This window comes from Channa argus, chromosome 17 (assembly GCF_033026475.1).
Source record: "Channa argus isolate prfri chromosome 17, Channa argus male v1.0, whole genome shotgun sequence".
Taxonomy (NCBI): Eukaryota; Metazoa; Chordata; class Actinopteri; order Anabantiformes; family Channidae; genus Channa; species Channa argus.
This window is the reverse complement of record NC_090213.1, coordinates 14,708,820-14,732,570: the sequence shown is the minus strand read 5'-3', so window position 1 is coordinate 14,732,570 and position 23,751 is coordinate 14,708,820. Positions and strand designations below refer to the sequence as shown.

The 23,751-nt window shown below is 38.6% G+C and overlaps 3 protein-coding genes across 4 annotated transcripts; 1 reads left to right on the top strand and 2 right to left on the bottom strand.

Moving 5' to 3' along the window:
• Positions 1-45: 45 nt before the first annotated feature.
• Positions 46-5,228, bottom strand: pgfa (placental growth factor a). Its single transcript, XM_067481017.1, has 7 exons — positions 4,883-5,228; positions 2,763-2,796; positions 2,482-2,678; positions 2,273-2,361; positions 2,141-2,170; positions 1,995-2,051; positions 46-1,127 (listed from the first exon to the last, which is right to left on the bottom strand). The coding sequence occupies exons 1-7, from the start codon at positions 4,961-4,963 to the stop codon at positions 1,091-1,093; spliced, it is 525 nt and encodes a 174-aa protein (XP_067337118.1). The 5' UTR covers positions 4,964-5,228; the 3' UTR covers positions 46-1,090.
• Positions 5,229-7,066: 1,838 nt separating this feature from the next.
• Positions 7,067-14,562, bottom strand: actr10 (actin related protein 10). Its single transcript, XM_067481487.1, has 13 exons — positions 14,345-14,562; positions 12,932-13,004; positions 12,760-12,842; positions 12,438-12,546; positions 12,186-12,293; positions 11,920-11,987; positions 11,650-11,729; positions 11,036-11,071; positions 10,557-10,636; positions 10,398-10,471; positions 9,514-9,595; positions 8,044-8,245; positions 7,067-7,735 (listed from the first exon to the last, which is right to left on the bottom strand). The coding sequence occupies exons 1-13, from the start codon at positions 14,419-14,421 to the stop codon at positions 7,554-7,556; spliced, it is 1,254 nt and encodes a 417-aa protein (XP_067337588.1). The 5' UTR covers positions 14,422-14,562; the 3' UTR covers positions 7,067-7,553.
• A 1,224-nt stretch (positions 14,563-15,786) lies between these two features.
• LOC137102223 (uncharacterized) lies at positions 15,787-23,460 on the top strand. 2 transcript variants are annotated; one of them, XM_067481486.1, is made up of 8 exons: positions 15,787-16,002; positions 16,866-17,907; positions 19,123-19,518; positions 20,377-20,526; positions 20,637-20,795; positions 20,946-20,977; positions 21,209-21,343; positions 21,497-23,460. In XM_067481486.1, the coding sequence occupies exons 2-8, from the start codon at positions 17,007-17,009 to the stop codon at positions 21,569-21,571; spliced, it is 1,848 nt and encodes a 615-aa protein (XP_067337587.1). In that variant the 5' UTR covers positions 15,787-16,002; positions 16,866-17,006; the 3' UTR covers positions 21,572-23,460. The 2 variants fall into 2 exon arrangements, with proteins under 2 accessions (XP_067337587.1, XP_067337586.1); XM_067481485.1 differs by having other exon boundaries at positions 15,788-16,002; positions 21,209-21,358.
• The last annotated feature ends 291 nt before the right edge of the window (positions 23,461-23,751 follow it).

Here is a 23,751-nt window from a genome sequence, read left to right as displayed (position 1 = left end):
ACAGCCCTTAGACTGCTAAGCCCGCCCACCTGGTAGATTTCCAGGCCTCTGATTGGTCGTCCCAGCCAGCAGCTGAAAAACGTGACTGCTGCCAAATATGTGGCAAGTTCAGGACATTGTGTTCATTGTGCGGCTCGGAAGGTGTGTAGTACATTATTGTACAGTCCAGATATCTCAGATGTACCACTGGGGAATTCACTTACGTGAAGTTTCGTGTATTGCTCTGCTGTATTGTATATTATCATGATTGTCATGTAGCTAACCTAAGCTGAGTTAGTTCTGAGTTGCATGGTTCAAAAAGCAGAACTACCTAAACTACACTACATTTACTTGTAACCCAAGTGATACATGGGTACAAAATACATAAATTAGGATGAGATGGCTAGATTTTCAATGGCAACGTTTGCATCTAGTAAAAAAAAAAAAAATCAATGGAAAACAATAGCTCCCTGTGCTTTGTTAACAAATGTGCCTATTACAGAGTCTTGCCAGATAAAGAGCTTGGAGTGTTCTCAAATATAACAGACCATAATGATCTACAAATGACAGCACAGAGGTTCACTGTATTAGGAATACATTTTATTACACAAATGTACTGTACCCCATAATTTACATAAATACACTTTAGATAGATAAAGGAAACCATGTCTTATTCAATGTTTATAGCTTTGCACCTTAAATATACTTATGTCATAGCCACATAGACACTCTTCAGAAATCACAGTGAATATGGAGCCTCTCTGTAACAACTGCTTACATTTACAGTAACTTCACTGTGTGATGATAGGAGGCTTTAATTAATTTGCCTAAAGCATTCCAGGCATTGTCTTGACACCTACTCTGTATCTACCATTGTTTTCTATGCCTATTTTTAAAAACTGGCAAGAATGAAGTTTGATTGAAGTTTGATTTCATACTGACATTGTTTTAAAAAAGAGAACATCACAGACAAGACAGACGATCTGATATCTCATGTATGCACTGGATAATGAAAACAACAGAACATGAATTGTCACATGTTATTAAATTCATAGATTTGTTGCTTTGAAGTAGTCACACCTCCTAAATAAAGTTTGGACTGATGTGTGAATCAGTAAAGGTCGACCCTCTTTTTAGGGTCTCGGCATCTGGAAAGACAAAAATAACAACTAAGTTGAAATTGAAATACAGCAAGTCTAAAAGATACCTGTGTCTTTCTCTCTGTCTGTTTAACCAGACATGTTTGATTTCTGTTTACTTTCATGTCTTCCAACCAAAGTCTACTGCAACACAGCATTTGGTGTCAATTATATTTTTTTCACAAGTTTGTTTATTGTAGGCCATTCTCCCTCTACCAATAGAGTTTTGACAGCCCCAAATTACGTGTTTTATGTAGTAAGTTAAATTCCAGTGTAGTTTATAGTCAGTATTGACATCATATAATTTTGTCAGTATACTGAGAGAAATTAAATTCCCCTGCAACTGTGTGGTCTCTTGACCACTAAATATGAAGTGCAAGGGTTATGAGATAATGGCCTTATGGTTCAAAGATAAAGTTTACAAAGGAAAAGGCACCCAGTCTAATTCATATAAAAGAGTTTTGATGGAAATTATGTAATCCGTGCTTGACATGGTTTATGTAATGTGGCTGCCTGTACTGTGCCAGAAGACTTTAAATGCTCCATACTGAGCCCTACCACAAATCTTTACACTTATTATTTCCTGTTACTCGTTTTTCATCAAGTGAATGTGATTATTTTCAAACTAGTTGTAGATTATCATGCTACAAATGCTCTGTGTCCTAAAACAGAAGCACAAGCTCATCATAAATGTTTGTGGATTACAGGTCTGCCAGAAAGAAGAGCAACACAGCAGATAATGTATTGTTACATTGTTCAATCTCATCTATTCTTGGTAGTCTGGCAGCATGGAGGAAACAGTGATTACATTTAACTATAAACATTATGAAACTGTTCATTTGTGCGAGCACTACATGGGGAGAATCCATCCCTTACTTGCCGGTAGTTTTCCTATCGTTCTTCCTCCGAGGTTTAGTCTTAATAGACACAGCTCTGCAGTGAAGGAGAAGCAAAGTAAAATGAAGATGCTGATATATTTAAGTCACCAGATGAAAGATCAAGACAAAATGTATTCTGCTAACCTTTTCGGCTTTTCCATGTTCTGACGATCTCTAAAAACAGGGGGAGGGGAAACAGGTAGGTATAGCAATACTACAAAAAAATCTCAATTTGAACCTGGGGATTTCAGAAAGAATTGTCTATCAGTGATTTACCTGTATCCACATCTCTGATGCTCCACAAATGTAAGTTCCACTTCTTGTTGGTTACTAGGAGGGTAAGCTGAAGAGATAACCCTCTTCAGCTAAGAAACGATGCAAAGAGGAAGATTAAATGAATCTAGGACCGTATATATCAGGTAATCAGAAAGGGCATTTTTAACAGTTGCCTTTGGTGAAATTTCTGATTACAGATTTTGCCATACCTGTAAAGTGATGTTGCTTTTAAGGGTAGGATAGCATTCCTTACGTTCATCCCCACAGAAACCAGAGCATCTCTTAAGTGGGACACAATCAGGTATGTAGGTATACTCCACTTCTCCAGGGAATTCTTGCACCAAATTCACCAACTGCTCCATAGGCTGACATACACTCTTTGCATACACATCCATGAACTGTATCACTACAGGGCAAGTTGAATGTCAAAATAGTTAGAAGAAGTGGGAAAGTTTATTCAGTGGGGTATAATTTAGAGCACAGCCCTTACCTCTAGGAGAATTCTCTTCTGGAATGGGTGTAATCTGCAAAATATTTGGGAAAAGAAGTATAAAAAAAATAGCATCTACAATTATTTTACATTTCATTTGATAGAAGTCATAACACCAAATAAATGTGAGAGTAATGATGTAGAACCTGCAGACAATGAGATTAAAGTGGTTACAGCAGGAGTTTTGTTCTTTGAATAGTTGCAGAGCGCCCTCCTGAGGCAGAGAGAAAGTAGTGCACAGACAATGATCCAGTAAAAACAGTGACACTGCATGTCTTCAGAGGTGTACCACTGTGCTGCTGTTTGCACATCAGCAAAAAGCCATTCTACAAGCCCCCCAACAACAAAACCACATTTGATTTCTCAATTTATTGTAATTCTAGAAGGTTTATTTTCACAAGAAGTAAAAACCTTCAAGTATTCAAAGAACAACAGCAAAGAATAGCTACTGCCCCATCTCGTGGGACAGAGTTAAAACAAAGAAAGAAATGAAAACTATCATGACACAGCGTGAATTTTGTTAAGTTCTCACAAAACAGACTCCCACTCACAATGGCAATGTTCCCAATTATTAAAAGAGAAATTGAGCATAAACATCAGTGCAAAGATTATCTTGGCTCTGTTTTCCATTTGAATATCAACCATCTCTTCCTTGCTCTCCTCTTTTTGAGAACATAGTGATCAAAGTTAAAGCTTGGAAAACAGTATTTTTTACTGTGGGATTTTTATGTGTGCTGTAAGTTACTTAATATTTCTTTTAAATTCAATACAAATCTTGAGTCCTTGAATGTGCTACATCATAGAGTACAACAAATTAAATCCATACAATGTGATGTTGAAGTTGACACAATTAGCACCATAAGTCCCGAAGTCGAAAGGGACTCAACAGCTTGTCGTGGACTTCAAACCCGCAGCTTTCTGCATCCCAACGCAATGCTCTACCACTGAGCCACCAGGCCCCAATTAGCACCATAACTGACTGTATCTAAAACAGGTGGTAAAAACAGTCTACTTTTAATGACCCCTCTCCTCTCTCAATTATTCCACTTTAAATTTATAACTTCAATAATGTTTCATAGGGTAATGCAGAATGCTTTTCATTTTTTGTATTTTGGTGAACCATCACAATTATATTCAAGTTAAGTAAATGCACCAAACAGTTTCATTAGAAATTTAAAATCAAATCATTTGCCTTGTCAATTTAATCATCTTGGAATTTGTATTACTATTTGTTGTGTCATTTTAAACAGTCAAGAGAATAAAATCTTAGGGAGAGGAATGGATTACTATTATTACTAAATGCACTGCACACTATCTTAGAGGTGCAAACCCATCTGCAATCAACACTCCTGTGAGAATCATTCTGGACTGAACTCAGCATTTAAAACATATGGTCTTAATACGCAGTTCATATGAGAGGCACTTTTACTGGTTACTCAATTCAAATCCCATTAATAATCATCTGGGCATTCACTAATGTGTCTCCACACAAACACTGTGCAGTCAGTTCCCTGCTAGGGTAAACTGGGTTGTGGGTCTGTCTTGCCTGCAGTCAGATGCCATTACACCAAGAGGAGGCACCTGTGCAAAACCAGAACCAGTGTAAAGATTACACCCTTAACACTCGAGCTGCAGTGTCTTCTCTGTAACACAACTGCCCACAACTTTCTCCAAATTACTGATATATCTGTGGTTGAGCTCTGAGCTCCTCACATGTAGCTGGCAACTGTACATGTAAACATGTCTATTCCCAAACCCTTTCTTGTCAATGGCATCTTCATGATGAGGCACAGCCAGACAAAAAACAGTGTGTAAAAAAGGCTGGAGCGTTGAACAGAGTTATTTCAAGGCTTTATTGTTAGTTTTGCTTGAAGTGACTTTTGGGAGTCCGTAAGAAGAAAAGTCTTCTAGACTGTTAAACATTCCTTGGCGTGCAAAATATCACAATATAAATCAAATTTCTAAACTAATCACTTTAATAAGATACAATCAAATTGGCTATTGCACTTGAATACAAAAGCAAATGCTTCCAAAACATGTGAAAATTGAACTCTTAATGAGAAAAGCACGGCGTGGCGTTATTACAAATAGCCCACTGTGTGGCGTGTTGGCGGAATTACCTGCGCAAGGACCGGCTGCAGCAGAAGAATCAACACAAGATGCGATTCAAAAAAAGATGCGAGTCCGTTGTAAACCTGCATAGTGGCGGGATGAGTAATCGCCTGTGGTGTCGAGTTGGCCAAAAGGGAATTAAAAAGTTATAGAGATTGTCGAGCGGTTGGAGCTTAGATTGGAGCGTCCTTCCGTTGCGCATGTACCGAGCTGGTATATAGAGCGAGCACCAACATCACTGAATATATACTATGATTAAGAGGAAACACTATTGCAAAATGCGTTCAGAGGAAAATGATAATGACTAAAAGCTGTCTGCCACACACGCAAACACAAACCAAAAGGAGCATCACATGTGCATGTCTTAGTCACACCGCTGTGCATTACTTATTTTTAATTATATTTATTAAATAATTTAATTATTTTATTAAGCATCCATCCATTGACTTTTGTAATTAAACTGCACTTTCTCTGCATAACTAAACAAGTGCTTGCAAATACATTTTCAAATAAGATAATTTAATATAAACCACTGAATCCATAGAGCTCAGACTTGAATATCACTGTTATGAATTGTTAGGATACTCAGCTAATTGAATTGTATACAGTATAGCAATGAATAAATGTTAAAGTATTTATATTTAGCAGAAATATAAAAAAAAAAACGAAAATATAAAACAGAAATGGTTTTAGGATTTCCCTTCATTTCTGTTTTATATTTTCGGTTTTTTTTTTTATATTTCTGCTAAATATAAATATTTTCCTTCATTTCTGTTTTATATTTTCTAAAAATTAACAAAAACAAGAAAATGGCTCCTTATTTAAATTCCCTTGTGCTGATTATGGTGGGAATTTACTGGCTGACGGTGAAAGGCCACATCACAATGAGCTGTCTGTTTCTCTGTGCTAACACAATCAAACAACTACTTGGAAGTGCCAACTTATTGACGCACTTAGAACAACGCGATACCTGCCTTCTTGTGGTTTACAGGTCATTTAGAATTTACACATATTTCCAATTATGTTCACTTCCCAAGATATGCAGCTGTACCAGCTAAATTACAATTGTTGTTGTCTGATTCTGCAGAGCATGGAGAACAAGCACCAAAGTGGCCTTTAATTTATTAGAATGGCCCAGATGTGTGTGCCACAACCAGAATAATTCATGGAGCAATGGTGCTGGTGTGTCTTGAAGACCAGCATCTGTGGAGGAGATAACGTGATGGATGATGCCATCCCTCTTGCAACCTTAGTTTGTACAGGCTGTAATGAAGGCGTAGTTTGGTGCTCACGTTAAAAACAAATCATGTCATCTTGAACATGACATTAATAATTCTAAGAAATGAGAATTCTGCAGTATTCCTGGCACAGAAGTGTAGAAGAGAAAAATGTTACTCAATCAAGAACAGAGAGCTGTGGTGCATCTAACTGTTAAAGTCAAGCATGCAGATATTCTTAAATTATCTAATGCAATGCTACGTGCTTATTCTCAGCCTTTAATATGGAACATTTCCCACCATTCCCCTTCCCTGTCTGATTACGTGAGATCAAACAGCTGCTGTTTCCTGTTTCTGAGAACCACACCCAGTTTCAGTTCTCACCTCCATTAACAGGAGCAGAGGGAGCAGGTGGCACTGCTATGCTCTATAGTAAGGTCCAAAACAGGGTCATTCAATATGTCCAGTTCCTTAGATGTGTACAGTTAAATAAACAGAAAACAATAATCTGCATTCACAGTAATTTGAGAATATGAAAATTAAAGTAACTAAACTTCCATTTTCTTTTTCAAAAACAGCTGGGGTTCAGTTGGGTTGTCAATGAACAAGTCAAGAGAGGAAAAACCTTTCTAAATATAATTTACACTTTGAAGATCTCGTGCAGCATCACAAATTAACCCAATCTATAGCTTTTACAAGTAGGTTTGTGATCCGTTTCTTGATTAGGGATACATGAAAAAAAGACTGTTCACACTTTGTGGCTGTGAGCTTACTGCAAACAAACAGAAGCTATCTCCCAACAGTGTGTTTTTATTAAATCAATTACTAATTTTACTATCTATATATTATTTACTTGCTGTAGGAGGAAAACTTATTTTTTTCCCAGCTTCAACTTGAGAAGATGCTAATTATCACAAATAAGTGCTGACACAAGTTTGAGCTGCAGTGTGTGTTTAATACAGTACAAACAATAAATAATTTTTTTCTTTTATTGAAAAAGCTCATGGGAAATTACCGGCATTGTCATGTCACTCAAACGTAGCAATATTTTGTGACTCAGCTATTTTTCTGTAACATTTCTGCGGAAGCAAATGTTTTACATTTTTAAACAAAACTAACTGGTGAGACAGTGAGAGTAAGCACGTACAATTTTAGCGTCTTGCTCAATGAGACTTTAACTTGACATGGCTGCATGAAGCACAGAGTTTTCACACTGAAATATTGTAAAACCCCAATATGAGCTCCATCTGCTAATGTCAAAATCCAGCCAAATCAAGTCCACAGTCCCTTAATGTAAAACATAGGTATGAATACTAGACAAACAATTAGAGTAAATTACGTGGTTACACTTCTGAAGTACATTAACCGGATTTCTGTGGAGATATTACAATAAAGATTACCAAACTATTCCATCAGGCAGAGGAATGGAGAGTACACTGTTTAAATTATAATGCAGGATATTCTACTTCTCTGTGGAGAAGGCTCTTTTCATTAGTGGAGGTGGGGTCTTCCCTGCTTCGTACACAGACTCTGGAGGAGGAGAACTCAAGCAGCACCAATCTGGGATACGACCCGTCTGGTTGTAGTAGTCCCGTGACACTGACCTACTGCCAAGGATGTCCTGAAGAGCCCCAAAGATTGCGCCTGTTGAGGAGAGGACAATATGAATGAACAAAAAGGGGTTTTCAAATGACATAAGAGGGGGCAAAAACAATCTTTCTACATCTTCTCAACAATGCTAACAGGGTGACTAGAGAGCAACTCTGTGTGTGTGACTGAGAATCGGTGAATGCGAAGCAGTGTAAAGAGCTTTGTGTACCAATGAGGTCAAAAAGCATTATAAAATGCTGACCGTTTACTGTGGTATTGAAGAGTAATGCTGGAGAAATACTTCTTTCGAATGTTGAATGGAAACTTTTAATTCAGTAGGCAGTGATAAACCTTTGTCTAACCTCCAAGCCAGGCAGTGCAGTTGGGCTTCGCAGGTGGAGTGTGTATGCGGAAGTTCTTGCTGGCTAGCACATTGCTGTACTTCGGTTTCTCCACCAAGAGGCGAATCTCTGACAGCAGACGGTGCAGGAAGCCGGGCAGCATGGCCGTGCCACCTATTACTATGAGGTTCTCCGAGAGCACTTTACGGGTGTCAATTGGGCACTATAGACAAACACATGACACACATTTACCAAATTTAGCGATTGGGATTATCATCTGCTTTTTTGTACCCTGATAAGATAGATTAGCTGGGAAAATGAATGAAGAATCTGACAAGGTAAAGTGCAATGGTTTACTTTTTTCATTCCATTATGCATTATTAGTAAAGAAGACAGCTTATATAAAAATGATGAAACCAAACAATAATCCACCACTTATTTAAAGCTCAATTTAAGTGCTGCAGGAGAAAAGATGAGGCCTAAGGACACCCTCCTTTAGTTTGTCAGGACAGATGCAGAGTAAAACAAAAAGGAAAGTTGCAGTGGCGAGCTTTCCTGCAGGGCCTTCTCTGATTGTAGAGCTCCACAGTTGACTGTGGCGCAGGAAGGTAGAGCGGCTGTCCACCAAACTCGCAGTTGTTGGTTCGATCCCTTGCTCCTCTTTTCAGGGTCGAAGTGTCCTTGAGCATGACACTGAACCCCCACTTGTAGTTGCTCCTGGTGAGTGGTGGCCAACTGCATAGCAGCTGCCCCATCGGTCAGTGTGTGTGTGTGTGTGTGTGTGAATGGGTGAATAAGAAGCAGTGTAAAGCGCTTTGAGTGCCCATAGGTAGAAAAGGGCTATATAAGTGCAGAACATTTACCATTCACTGATGCCTCAAGAGAACTATTGTGTTTCAATACATTCTGAGTAAAATACTGCAGACTGTTTTTAAACATATTGCTGTTGCTGTATATCTGACACTGTGTATGTATGTGCTATACTGTTTGAGATTAATTAAGGCTGCCCTTGGCTGACTTCATTCTCACATGAAACAATAAAACTGCCCCATGATTTAAAAGCCCCCGCTGAGTGTTACAAACACCAAACTCAGTGGCTGTGACATTTGAACTGAGGGATGCATACCTCCGATGGATACTGAACAATTAAAGCAAAATACTTTGGCATAAACTAAAACAAGTTAAGGTTAATGAGCAGCTATAAGGCACATAAAATGGTGAATGCTAAAATAAATGGGGTGGACTATATAAACACCTGGCAGTGTCTTGCAATTCAATAATTCAATTTAATGGTTGTTTTACAGTTTTTTGTGTTTTGTCAACTTCTATTTTTGCTTTAAGATGTGGCTGAGCAACACTTTCAATCCAACCCAAACTTTATAAAATAAGCAAAACAATTATATTGTTTTCCCCCAAAAGTGAGTAGTAGGCAGCTTCCCCAAAACACCTTGCCCTTGCACATTGAATATGATATGAATGACTTCATTCTACCTTGACCAGGCAGTCAAGAATTAAAGAGGCCACACTCTTCTCCTCATTGTCCTGTTCAAACAGAATCTCCATCACAGAGTCTCTGGAGAAAAAAAAAACAAAAGAAAAACATCATGAGTCAAAATGAAACTGCTTAATGATTGACATTACAGAAAAGACACTACATAAATTCTGGAAAGAAAAGAAAAATTCACATTCATTCCCACTCATGAACAGTGGGGCAAAAAGTATTTAGTCAGCCACCAATTGTGAAAGTTCTTCCGCTTAAAATGACAGGAGTCTGTCATTGACATCATAGGTACACGTCAACTGTGAGAGACAGAATGTGGAAAAAAAAATCCAGGAAATCATATTGTAGGATTTTAAAAGAATTTATTTATAAATTCCTGGGTGAAATAAGGATGGTGGAGTTTGGAGTCTGACTGTTTGAAACTGTGGTAAGTCGTCTTTTATACAGATAACAAGTTCAAACAGGTGCCATTAATACAGGTAATGAATGGAAAGAAGCACTTCTTAAAGAAGAAGTTACAGGTTTGTGAGAGGCAGAAATCTTGCTTGTTTGTAGGTGACCAAATACTTATTTTACATAGGAATTTATATATAAATTCTTTAGAAATCCTACAATGTGATTCCTGGATTTTTTTCTCTCCAAGTTGAAGTGTACCTATGATGAAAATTAGAGACCTCTATCATCATTTTGAGCGGGAAAACTTGCACAATCGGTGGCTAACTAAATACTTTTTTGCCTTACTGTAATTATGACACAAACACACTTACACAATTAAGATAATGTGTGTTTGTGTGTGTGTTAGACTTTCTAGCTCTATGGAGAAATACAGAGGAAAGCCAACAGAAAATCGAATTTGAATATTTTGATAGACTACCTTATTGATCCTTTGACATGGAGAATTTTCGCCCCATCTAGAGGATAATCAACATCTGGAGGAGGAGCTGGACGCTACAAACGGATACAAGAGAAAGTGGAGTTTCTCAACGATAGAGGAGGATAACTGAGATACCTAATATGGGATCATATCACTCACCTGTGCTGTACCATCCAAGTTAAATTTGGCTTCCTGGATCTTGAGACCTCTCTGCAAGTCACTCACAAAGCATGTTCTCACTGCAAGAAACAAAACATAATTATACACTCACTGGCCACTTTATTATTATTATTTTTTAGGTACACCTGTAGAATTTAATCATCAGCTGTGCCATGAATTCTACATTTACAAAAATATACATATACTTTTGACAGAGAATAAACATTTAGAATTTGTTAATTATAGTATAAATTTTGTGGGCCCCTTATATTCTTGTATCAACAAAAAGGATAGCAGCCTATAGATAATACTATCAGGAACAAAATGATTAGGTTGCTCACACATCCTGAAAACACAGTTAAGGGGAAGAATGATTAAACAAATAGTTGTCACAGTAAATTTGTAAAGTAAACATGTCCCAATAATATTTTTGAATCATTTATTTTCATCTGCGCATTATAAATATCCGTCAAACCTACCCTTTATATCCTCTACAGTCTCTTCTGGGATGGTCCCTGAGAGGAAAAAGAAAGAGATAGAAATTTTAAATAACTAAATCTTTTTGGGTGGACTTATGCACATATCAGTGATTTCAAAACTCTTCAACTTTGCCTTTGAAATTAGAATTATGATGAGGCTAAATCATCTTTTGAAAACCGTAGAAGTTGACACAGCGGCTAAAGACATTCGTTGGTGTAAAAGAAGCCTGGTCCATTCCAGACTGCAGACTTTCCGTACTAACTGCAGAGATGCAGTTTGTTTAACAGTCTAGTTAACTGAATGGGCCTGCTGTTGCTCTTAATTATTAATGTATCTTTTCTCACTCAGCTGCAGCTGTAGACCTCATGGCTCAACACTATAATGTGATTTGTTACATCAAGAAAAAGCGTGGAGAAAGAAAACTGAGAAGGGGATTGAAGTTCACTGAAACAAGTTTTTACTATAAACATTAAATGAAACATTTACAACTGCATCAAACCATTATATTTTTCTGCTCATAGCTTTCCAAACCAAATCAGACATCTATATCAGAGTTACAAATGGTACCATATAAGATATAAAGACACAGTGTATCGTATTTTCTTGCAATTACCAATGACAACTGGTACACTCTGGCCAGTGGTGTTGTCTGTGTCCACAGTGCACTGCTCCACAAGAAGCCCATCTAATTCTCTACAACAGAGAAAGAAACAGGGATGGGAGGGAACAGGCACATCTACAAATGGTTTCATATTACAGTCACAAAGTTGAAATGAAATGCAAAAAAATGTGAAATAGAAGTTTTCTTCAACCACCAAGTGTACACAAAATAGGACAACTTCATGCAGAGTCACACACTGCCAAATCTGTTAAAGCTACTTACTTATGGATGGCTTTCCCTCCCAAAGGCAAAGCCTCCCAAGTTGGCAGAACAGGAGTGCACTCATAAACCTGACTTCACTGTTAGGTTGGCAACATATAATAAAGCTGAGTGTTTACACTAACACTATACACCTTTGTCATTTTAGCCCACAACAGAAATAGAAATGTTTCAATTGTAAAAAAATTCCATGTGCCACAGTATCCAATTATCTATCTTCTCAAATTCGATGTAAGAGTCAAAGACTACAAATCCACAGGAAAGGATACAGGCAGCACAAGTGTCTCTGTGTATCCACAGTCCATCACCAGAGCAGAGTTAATGCCTAAAGTCATTATAGCCATGAGGTGACTTGGAGCAAACAGCACAGATGGCACCTAGAAAACACCATTAAAGATTAAAATTCCAAAAACTCACCACAAACTGCAGATTGTTTTTATCTTTTTATCTTTATCATTTACAGACATATTCTACATTGGCTCTTTTTCTTTTGTAAAACACTGACTTGTCTGAAGCGGTACCTCAAACTGTTTGAAGAAAACCTTGGTGAGAGTCTCCCTGAAGTGAGATGGGCAGAGGATGGACTCGATGATGACCACCCTTCTGTCGCGAGGGTTCACCAGCAGGTGCCTGTTTGAGACAAGAGGGCAAAGTTTATTTCATGAGGGTGAATCATTGCTTTCAGCTAATAGCAGTATATGTTCCATTTATCAGTTGTTGTTATTAGACATATTTTTGCCATTAACAGTTTGACTATAAATATTAACCTCCTAATTCATAAGTATCAACATATTATTACTTAGATGCTTATGATGATGTATACCAAAAGTAGTAGAGTCTTACCTGAAGTACAGTATATGGATAAACTCTTTGAGGATGACATAAAGCTCTTCTGTGTTGATGTTGTACTGAACTACTTTGATGGCCTGGAAAAGAGGACATCACAACCATGTTAAAACATTTTGTGTTTCCCACATACACATGATCAAAGTCAGCAGAGCTAACAGTGCCTCACCTGCTGCTCTCCTGGTTTCTGGATCTCGCTCGGAATTATGAACCTGGGCCCAGTTTCCCCTGCAAAGCCACATCTGCCAAAAAAGTAAACTTTCAGCTGAGCTTCAGTACTGAAGGATGTGCAGATGATATAAATATTTTGATTTAAGATCGTTAAAATGTATCATAAAAATCAGAAAATAAATCAACAGGAGTAATGATTTCCTACTTTTTTCATTGGAGGCCCCCAACCCATATTAAGGAACTGCTGAGCATCACACATGCAAACACCAAAAGAATAATAATGATTGATTATGAGTGTTAGCACCCAGACGTGGAGTACAGCTCTAAGCTAGATTTCCTGCAGATCAGATGAGACAGGGGAAGTTTGTTGCATATCCAGATCCAAATGCATATCATGTGAACATTAGTTTTGATACTGCTATGATTCTGTATTTTTTACATCAAGAACAATCAATAACTTATTTTTCCATTTTCTTAACAAATCAATGACCACCTTGGCCTGACAACCTCACACCCAAGACCTTTATGCCCCCCCCGTGATCTTTGGTGCTGGTTTGGGAACCATGGCTCTATATACAGCTATCCAAATACAACTTTCCCATGGGGATGAACTTTTCTTATTATTTTCACATTAATAATGCAGTGCATGAGAAATTGTTCTGGGACAGCAACAGAAATAAAGACATCACTGTTGGGACTAACCCTTTCTCTTGATGCCCATGTGACTTGCCATTGGCCATTTTTCCCCCTCTTCCTTACTATTTACAAACTTTGACTAAAATTACAGCAAGATAACACATATTATGAACCAACAACAAACAGAAGCAAACAAAAAAGAAACGTAAAAAATAATCTTGAAGTATGCTAACTGCATAACTTACATATGGAAAGATGTGTATGATGAACTGAGTTGTAATATCCGCTTCAACATTACCAGATGGCTTTATTAAACTATTAGGGTCATATAATAATGAAATGCTCGTCAAAGTGTGTGAAAAAAAAATGTTAATAAGCGTAGGTTTAGCATTAATTGGGCTCGTTGCAAAAAAATTTACTCATATTCGCTTTGTACGGTGTTTAATTAGTTTTTTTGTTGCTAAGGCTTTCTTACCTTATTGAATCTTAACAAAATTTGGCATTAACCTAACTAGCTAACGTTAGCTGAACAGTGCCAAATCAAATTAACAATGGCTTAGCTAGCATGGATTTACCAACTAACAATCCTACAGTATTTACGAACAGAATATGCCCTTAGCAAGCCCTTATGGGCATTATACCTCTGTTACAGACCTGAAGTGCTAATACTTTAATATTTAACGTAACGTTGGATAAGACAACACAACACATACACACAGTGGAGTATTATGCTAACCTGAAGGCTGCGTTAACAAGGCTAACGACTGCTACTCACTTTGTGTATGCTGCTCCTAAATCGATGACAATCGCAGTCTTCTCTCCTCCACTTCCCAACCCATCAAAAAAGGGCATCTTATCAATACGTTCGCCTCTGGGCGACGAAAATATGAAGAATTATCAATAAAATTCCTAAACTAGCATCTTCTCAAAGCAACGAGCAATGAGTTGTTTCTCTGTTAGGCTGGGCTGGGTTTTGTCGAGATGACGTCATAACGCCGCCTGATCAAAATAGTGCAAATCTCGTGGGAAACAACTGTCAGACTTATGGAGACATCTATTACTACATAATAATAATAATAATAATAATAATAATAATAATAATAATAATAATAATAATAATAATAATAATAATAATAATAATAATAATAATAATAATAATAAGCTATTTGATTGTCATTCAATATAGCCAATTATTTTTGTATATTGCATATACAAATTTGCTCTGACGTTTTCATATATGAAACACCGAAAGCTCTACACCCTGCTCTAAAGAAAAAATGAACGGCTTTTGACTTGTCCCTTCAGGGGTCGCCACAGCGGAACATGTTTAGGCTTGTTACCGGAACCAAGGTGGCTCTTCACACCTGGTTGGTTGGGATTCGAACCCGTGGCCTTCACCCGCGGTCTTCTGGTCTGCTCTGAAGAAAAGCTGTATCCCTAAGAGTTGCTGTGAACATTTTAGTATGTTGGCTGTTTCAGAGTTGACCAGTTATGCAGAAAATGAGTAGTATACATGTAAGAACTTGTGATTATATGTTAATACACAGCATCTAATTGTGTACCAAGTCTACTGTCCACCGGTTTCTTTATGCAAGTACTACAAGAGCATATATTTGGTCACAATATCGAAGCATTATGGCATATTAAAGCTTAGAATGCATATGTTAAAACCAAGTGCACAATCACTGACACCTTCTTTGCCCCCTCCTTCTTTCCTAATATAATTTTCATTTACACCAAAAAGAGCTAAATAACTTTAATATATCATATAGTTACTCCTCATGGTAACGTTTAATTTATTAACCCTCTTTTTGCAGGCTCTTTTATTTTCATTTAAAAATATGAGACACACGAAGTCATGCTGCACGTGCTTTGTCCAAAATACAACTGCAAGAACGCAAACTCAGAAAGAACATTTGTATGTTTAAAATCAGAGGTAGTTAGCCTTGACAGCAAGAGTGAACGCAGATAGTATGGATACTTGTACATGTCATGTAAATGTCATGTCATTAATTAAGAAAAAACAATACGGTCCTAACGTATTGTTTTTCATTTTTGTATTTGTATTTGTATCTTATATATATACTGTATATAAAATGGAAAAAAAAACCTCTTCAAGTAGGCAGTGCAGACGAAAAATACGTTTCTGATTATAAAATAAAGGATAGACGAACGGATTTGTACAGCTGTATTTTTAGTAACTCCTGCAGATCTGAAACATTTGGTTACAGCACATCAGGAGCAGGCGGACATACGTAGAGAAGACAGCGACTTTCAGTTAGTGACGCTGAGCTGCACCACAAACCTTTCCATCAGCTTGCTTTCCACACTCGTCTGCCCTGAATTTGTATCTGTACCAAATGCATTTGTTTGCACTCTGCAAAAGAAGCTCCACGTCCTTCAGGCACAGCAATCCGTCATGATCTCTGTAAGGTAAAGGCAGCTTTATATTCAGAAATGTGCGACTTTAATTGTTAACTTACGTAATTTACGCTCTTAGTACCAGGGTGCGTTTGGTGATGTGATGTAGGAGACGCATTTTAGTCTCTGTGAGGCTATGATTAGCTCAATCATGGTCATTCTGTGCAGTGAGATTGGCCAAATATGATCAACACTGCAGTGTGAATTTGTGTACAATCCAAATGTCCGAGCGATTGTGCTATCAGGTGGTGGATTGCGAGAGCATGCTTCCTCAGTGTATTTAACTGTATTGATCACAGGGGCGGGGTGCTGGCAGGAAAGTGGGTTACATTGTGACATTGTTGGACTGTGCATCATTAGGGCAGGATAATGATTTCTCTTAGACGCTTGCCCTGTTAACAATGCTTGTCGTTTCTCGTCATTTTTTTACTGCAGTGATTACTGAGTTGGCATCATGTAAAACAACAAATGCGCAACACATAGTTGTGTGATTGGTTTTTAATCCACTTTATAACATGATTATGCACGTATCACACGTGCAAATTGGCCTGAATTTAGACAGATTCAGATATGTAGAATGTAAAAACATTCATGCATTATGTTAGAGGATCCTAGAGGATAAAAACCTAGTGCTATTTATAGGTGAAGTGCGGAGGGGTGCGAAGGATTGCTGTGTCAGATTCCCTCTCCCTCTCTGTCACTTTCCCTCTGTGTGTGTGTGTGTGTGTGTGCAACTACAGCATCAAAGCAATGGAAAGCATAGAGTCTGAGTTAATCCTGTTGTATGTAGTTATCACAGGCTATATGAGGTTCCCATTCAGTCCTTGAATTTGCAGTTGCACATCTTGTTCCTTGTCACCTGTCTTCCTTCTCAGGGACCACCACCTCTGCGTTGTCTCTCTGTCCACGTCTCCTCAGTGACAAAGCATAGAAGCTGCAGATAGGGATTGCTCACACCTCAACAACACCATTTGTCATCTGTATTGACTTCCAGCTGGCACTGAAACCCAACAGAAATGCAGATGCTCCATCAATTCCTCTTGGCTGCAACCTGTTTATGCATCTATGGAACCCCTGTCCATCTCCCAACCATCACTCCCACACAGGACAGTCGCTGTGATGGGCAGTGTGTAAGCTCAGTAAAAACTGTTAGGTTGGTGCATAGCACATATATAAAGTCTAGACCATCAGATTCAGAACATGTGACTGGCCTGAGTTTGAATATAGGTGTAGGAGGAGCAACTGGCCCACAAGGACGACCTCAGGGGATAAATCCAGTGACGCACACAGAAAATGGGGACAGCCTTGATGACAGATTTGGGCAGGGTGAGGGTGGCAGAGAAGTGTGGAGCAAAAAGAGGGAAGTAAAGAAGGTCAGGAGCAAATCTAAGATGGGAGATGCTGAAAGCCAGTCAGAGGTTGCTTCAGTACTGTCTGTGGAATCGGAGACTACTGAGGAGGCTGTACCTGTTATCAATGAGCAGAAATCTTCATCTACATTTGGGAAAAAACAGAAGGACATAGACAAGAGTACCCCCAGATTGTCTCTTGGGAAATTTTCAGCTTTCTCTTCATCTCTACCAGAGTTAAGCATAAACTCTAGAGAAACAATGGACAGAAGTGAGGAAGAGAGATCAAGACTCCATGGTGAGGGTGATTCCCACTACGGTAAAGACCCAGAAACAAGTTTGCCGTCTTCAGAACCTCCAAATCCTTCAGCTCGGTTCCACAGAATGACATTTCATAGCTCCACCCCTTCCTCTATGTTTATCTCCACACCTTTGACAATTTGGGGTCATGATGGACCTACAATATCTCCACTCCCAGACCTTCTGATACCTGAAATTGGACCAATCCTGATGCCCAGAGAGGATGGACCAGAAAGCCTGTGGACTGAGGCAGCAAGAACTGATGGAGGTAAGTGTGAAAAATTAAAAAATAGATTGATAGGACACAGACTTTTGTAATTATTAATTGTAATTAATCTCTTGTGTGCAAATTTAAGCCCATTGTCACGCTATACAAATTCCTTCCTCAACAAACTGCAGTTTCTCGTTTGCTAGATTTTGTAGCAGTTCAGCAGGAAGCGTCATTAAAAAGTGCAGCAGAAATAAAAACAACACTTCTTGCAGCAGAGATCGCCTTTGATGATCACTAAAGAAGGCTTCCGCTTTTTCACACTCCACTTTGAACCCCAGCTGGGACCCATGGCAGTCTAATTACTTTCTATTCTTGAGTTGAGTTAAAAAAAAAAAAAACGGAGATCACAAACAAGTGCGGGGAAAAGGCTGGTGGCAGAGTGTGTTATAAAAGCCTTTGGAGGATTCAACCCTCTTCTCTTTATTTCTTTACACTACCACAAACACCTTCTCTATCTTTCCCACCAGTCACACTCCTCTTCCCAGACTATTGTAAAGCAGCAGACAGGTTATTATTCAGTAAGGCAAGAGACGGAAATGGATTAAAGGAGTCTGTCTGAGCCAATATGTGTTCCTGCTGTCCAAATGGGGATTGTCTGTTTGATGAAGATTCTTCCCAAAAAAAGAATGTAGGAAAAAAACTCAATTCCCATAACAGCATTACGTAAAAGGATCGTAGTCTTTATAAGCATTTTGCAGACTTCTTTCAAAATGCTTTGGACTAAAGAAAATGTTTGAAAGATATGCAGTATCAGTTTATCTGCTGACAGCCTGCTCTTATCTAGAAAGAACCCTCTTTTTAAACAATCGTCTTTACATTGTGTCTTCACTGCGAACTTGGCTCTGAGAGAGTAGTGTTAATAATGAGACAACTGCATGTGTGAAGAAGTACCCATTGTAAAAAGCTGCATGTTGTCATAAATAGTAAATAAGCTATATGCTGAACAGACTTTCTGCTAGAGAAAAAAAATTATAAATTTTTCATATTGGCTGTTGGCAGTTTCTTTATGTTGTGCATAAAGAAACTGCACGACTCCCAATGTATCACTATTCATTTGCCCAAGTTTTGTTCCTGAATTCCACACACTGTAAATAAGCTGCAGAGTTCACTGACTTTCACCATAAAGTCCAAACACATCTGTCTTTTCTCCTTCTCATGGTATATTTCATGACCTTCATTCTGTATCTGTGCTTGTGTTGACACAACTTGCAGCAGACACTATGGTCCCGCTGTCCCAGGATGAAGCCACCGAGGGCACCATGTCATCAGAGGCCTTGCCCCTCATTTTTGAGCCTTTGGAAGATGTCACGCTAGAGGGGGCTGCAGCAGCGGCAGTGGTCACACTTATGCCCGGCAGTATGCAGCCTCCCGCTGCCATGGCAACCAGAGGAATGCCTGTGTCAGAAGTGGACCTGGACCAGCTGGTCCCTGTGGAGACAGACAGAGATGGTCCCACACACACCCAACTCCTGCTGATGCCAGACTGGACGTCACCTTGGCAGACATCCGGCGCTGAGCTCCTGGAGCCAATCAGCTCCTTGGGTCCATCTGTTTCACAAAGGCAAGCAACAGCTGAGCCAGAGGATCACTCTGAGAGTGGTGACAGAGGTAGTGTGACCTTTTTACTAGTGTTTTACAATCTGTGTGTACTTTACTAAACATTTATTAATGTGTGATACTGCTACAAATTTCAAACATTTCAAGCATCACTAACATTATTCCCACCAGGCATCTACTGCTTTTACTTCATTTTAGCAGAAATTTGACACTTGTTTTTAAATACTGCTGGTAATATAAACCAGCATTATAGTGGACATTGGCATCAAACCCTTAAAGTGCTTAGCCTATCATTTTCAACCAACTAACTCTATGACTTCAGAGTAAGTTAGATAACAATAGTGTTTGTGTTTCTTTGGCTTTGACTGAAACTGACATTTCCCACTAAAACCCTGATTACCTGTACTTGTAAATGTCCAATTCACTGAATTACCACAAAGGCAAGTCATGCAAGCTGTAATGAGTGAAAGTCTCATAAGGTATTTAATACAATCTCTCACACATCAGATGTTTAAATGGCAGCTTCACTGATTTTCAACTTACTACTACTAATGGTTTTCGATTAGGGAAAACATATATATGAATAATATTTAACATTCCTTTGCCTTGCATATAACAAAATATCTCTCTGCCTCTAGCTGAAACACTCCTCCAGATTATTTCATTTGTCTTTATACAGAGGTTTTAGATCTTGGTAAACACACACCTTGTCCAGATGTCATCCTCTGAACTGAAAAGTCCTCTAGATTATGTCAGTGATGTTGTACTTGCTGAACTAAAACCACATAAAGGAAGTTGTAAATTAGTAAAATCATCCTTTAAGTGAGTTGTGAAAAATCTGCTGGTCAGCACTATGTGACAGTCTACTGTCTTGCTTTCTCCTTGTGCTATGTGATTTGTGACATGTAGTTGCTGTCAGGACGCAAAACCTTGTAGACAACTTGCCCACCAGAGGCCCCTCTCGATCATCTTTTCAGCATAGTATGACAACAGTTACCATGACAACCCGTCATCCTGAGCATAAATCCAGAACAAGGTTTGACGAGATGGAGTCTGAGGGTAGGATGAGTTTTATCATTTAGGGCAAAACCAATTAATTTAAAATTGTCTTGTTTTTCCCCCAGTATGAGACTTATTTGCTGCTTAGTTAATATTTTCTTTCCCCACAGAGGAACCTGATGACGATGAGGAGGAAGAGAACTCAGAGGAATCTGTGGAGGAAGAGAGTGAAGAAGACCTAACCGAAACACCTAAAACTTCCTCAACACAGCCCCCGTATAGCTTCATCCCTCCACCTCCTGTCTGGGTTCAACGCAACCAGGGGCTGAGTATGACAACATAGTTTCTAAATCAGCTATTTGTCACAGCTGAAGCATATCAGATTAGCGCTTTACTTAACATTACATCACAAAACTAAACAACATTAAAAATCGTTTTGTATAATTTTGCCCCTCTAAATCTATGACTGCTTTTTCTAGTGCGTAGCTGGGTCGAGCTAATCAGAGAAAAGGTAAGACTGCCACCTGCTGTCCATGAAAGGTCTTAGTTGTTAGTCTAAAAAGGGGATTTAGTTTTGAGTGGTGTAACTCATTTCTTTCATAGCATTTGTTATCGATGATCAAAGTACAGACTTAATCTTTAAGGGCTGTTAAATACAAGTAATAAGAGGGATGAAATTAATTTATCTTGATTGGCCATGTTCCAGTGTGACTTGTGACTTGTGTGCCTCCACCCTCTGCAGGCGGGATATGTGTCTGGGATGTTGGCCCCTGTGGGCATCGGCATCATGGGGGCCCTGCTAATCGTTGGTGCCCTCTACAGCATAAGAATGATTCACCGCAAAAGGAGGAACAGCTTCAAACACCAGAGGAGGAAGGTCAGACAGCCAGAGGTCAATACCCTATATTGTATTAATCACTTATTCATTTGTTATTAAAGGCCAGTCACAATGCCACCAGCAGGTAATGTGGTCAATAAATGTGGGTCTCAAATGCACTAGGTTTAGCATTTTGTTAATTTTCTTCTCCAGCAACCTCGAGAAACTGGCATCAGCCAACAGGACCAGGCCATGCTGCTGGCTGACAGCTCTGAAGATGAATTCTGATGAGACCCTTGTGGGCTCGTTTCTGTCAGTGACCAACGGCCATTCCTCCTGTAATGGAAGCTCGACGAACATTATCATTGCTATGACTACTCCAATCACCCTGGGCTGTTTGGCTATGACTCATCAAATTCACGGAGTGTAACAGAAGTTAGGGCACAATTTCAACAGGCTGTTCAATGGTCGGCTTTGTATTCCGATCTTTTCTACCAACATGAGGGTTTTTCTGAACGATTTCAGACTATGTTGACTGTAAATGCCTAGCAGGGCTGGTGTGATGCACTTGTACATAAAAATGTGCAAAGTAGTAAACTAGTAATATTGCTGCTCGTAAAAACAAAATGCATTTGCACAGACCTGGCAAGTGTTGCTGACAAAGAGACCATGCAAATGTGGACCACTAGATTTTCTGTTAAATAATAAGAGCTGAGGAAGGTGCATTACATAAACAGTGTAAATATATGTACTGTATATCTAGCTGACTTGAGGTCAGTTGAGTTACTGTAAATAAAGCTTTTTGCTAAACAGCTACGATAAAAAACTCAAGAAATTGTGAAAAATACAATCGATATCACTATTGTGGACCAATATATTTGTTAGCTGGAGCTAGCAGACTACTATCTTAACTTAAAAATTCATCCACCTCCAAGATACTAAAATCTGCCTAATACATTAAACATTACTCTGTAAATAAAACTGAGTCTAAAAATTACAGGCACTGTTGGGCAGGTTTTATTACCATGAGGTGACAGGCTCACCATTTTTCCAAAAGTCTTCATGCGGAGCTCTGACATTAGCTTTATACAGTATGTGTAAGTGGTATCAGTCTAAATCAACGGCATTTGGCTTGTCTTTTCCTTGGTCACCACAGCCAAATGTGCTCTGCACGTTGATTTAGTGTGAGTGTTCACGTCGGATTCCCTTCCTGCCGCAAAGCTCCCATTTTTTTTTTCCTTCTATGGGCTCCGGGCCAGTGACAAGGTTACCCTTGGTGGCTGGGTGGGACCACACCTCATGGGGTGGGATTAGAACCCAACCCAATGCTCTGCCACTGACCAACCAGACCCCCTTTAAGTGGTATCAGTCTGAATACGTATATTCTGCAAACTGTCAAACCATTCTTCCTGCGGAAATTTCCACCCATTTAAGAAACTGTCACAATTAATCTGATTTAAGTTGGGTTAAATATAAATGTTGTGCAAATGCAGTTATTTTAATCAGTCATTTGTTCATAAACATGAATATAAAAAGCACATGTGAAATAACATCATCCTATGAAAGTAGGCTATGTAGCATTTAACAGATTTTGATGTACAGCGTAAGTGATGACTTCAATATTTGGCACTTGGAAATGTTTTTTCTCTACACGCATGAAATCTATTCATTTGAAGACCTATTGCTAGTGATTCTTTTGGCAGGAAAAGCACAAACATTTAACACTGAGGCAGAAATTAATATTTTCACAAGTCAAAGCTGTTTTTAACTAGCTCAGTTTGCACGTGTTTTCTTTGTGTAGTCTGGTTACAAAAAGGGCTGATAAAGGAGACATTTTGCCCAGCACCGTTTACCAGGGAAGTCCCATTGTCTAGATGCAATGACCTGTAATCAGATCAAGTTTTGCAATTTTACTTTTTGATAGGATTCATTTGATAAAGTCTCTGCTGCAGTCTAGATTGATGAAATGCAAGTATGAGAACACTATTGTTAAATTATTATCTCTTTTGTTTATAATAAATATTTTTTCAGTAATTTTATGAGCCATCTGACATGCTTAATGTACAACCCGTTTATATGCAATAATAGTTTTAGGATGTGATTTAAAAAATAGTGACATTTTTGTCTCTTTGTGTATGTATGGAACAGGATGTGACCAAATAAACCGTTCTTTCAGACTTTTGACTCCGACTCTTTCCTGCAATATTAAATACTATGTTCATTTAGAATGAAAGCCATTCCAGACAGTAGACAACTCAGTTTACAGCATTAAAAAAATCAAATAATTTATTTCTGTGTTTTTTTTTTCTCCACATTAAATAAAAGCTATTGGACATTTCCAAATCAAAATCAAGAGAGGGGACAGGGAAGAGGAACAAGGGGAAACAGAAATCTGACATGCAAATAAACTTTCTGCTCTCCCCTTTGCACACTTTGAAAATGGCGTTGGAGGCCGTGCTGGCTGCCCC

Coding starts and splice junctions, on each gene's coding strand:
- pgfa (XM_067481017.1), bottom strand. CDS start 4,963: ATGCAGGTTTACAACGGACTCGCATCTTTTTTTGAATCGCATCTTGTG. Junction 2,171..2,272: donor CATCAGAGATGTGGATACAG/GTAAATCACTGA, acceptor CCCTGTTTTTAG/AGATCGTCAGAACATGGAAA. Junction 2,052..2,140: donor AACATGGAAAAGCCGAAAAG/GTTAGCAGAATA, acceptor CCTTCACTGCAG/AGCTGTGTCTATTAAGACTA.
- actr10 (XM_067481487.1), bottom strand. CDS start 14,421: ATGCCCTTTTTTGATGGGTTGGGAAGTGGAGGAGAGAAGACTGCGATT. Junction 12,843..12,931: donor AGAAACCAGGAGAGCAGCAG/GTGAGGCACTGT, acceptor CCTCTTTTCCAG/GCCATCAAAGTAGTTCAGTA. Junction 7,736..8,043: donor CTGCACTGCCTGGCTTGGAG/GTTAGACAAAGG, acceptor TCTCCTCAACAG/GCGCAATCTTTGGGGCTCTT.
- LOC137102223 (XM_067481485.1), top strand. CDS start 17,007: ATGCAGATGCTCCATCAATTCCTCTTGGCTGCAACCTGTTTATGCATC. Junction 19,519..20,376: donor CTCTGAGAGTGGTGACAGAG/GTAGTGTGACCT, acceptor TGTGACATGTAG/TTGCTGTCAGGACGCAAAAC. Junction 20,527..20,636: donor TGACGAGATGGAGTCTGAGG/GTAGGATGAGTT, acceptor CTTTCCCCACAG/AGGAACCTGATGACGATGAG.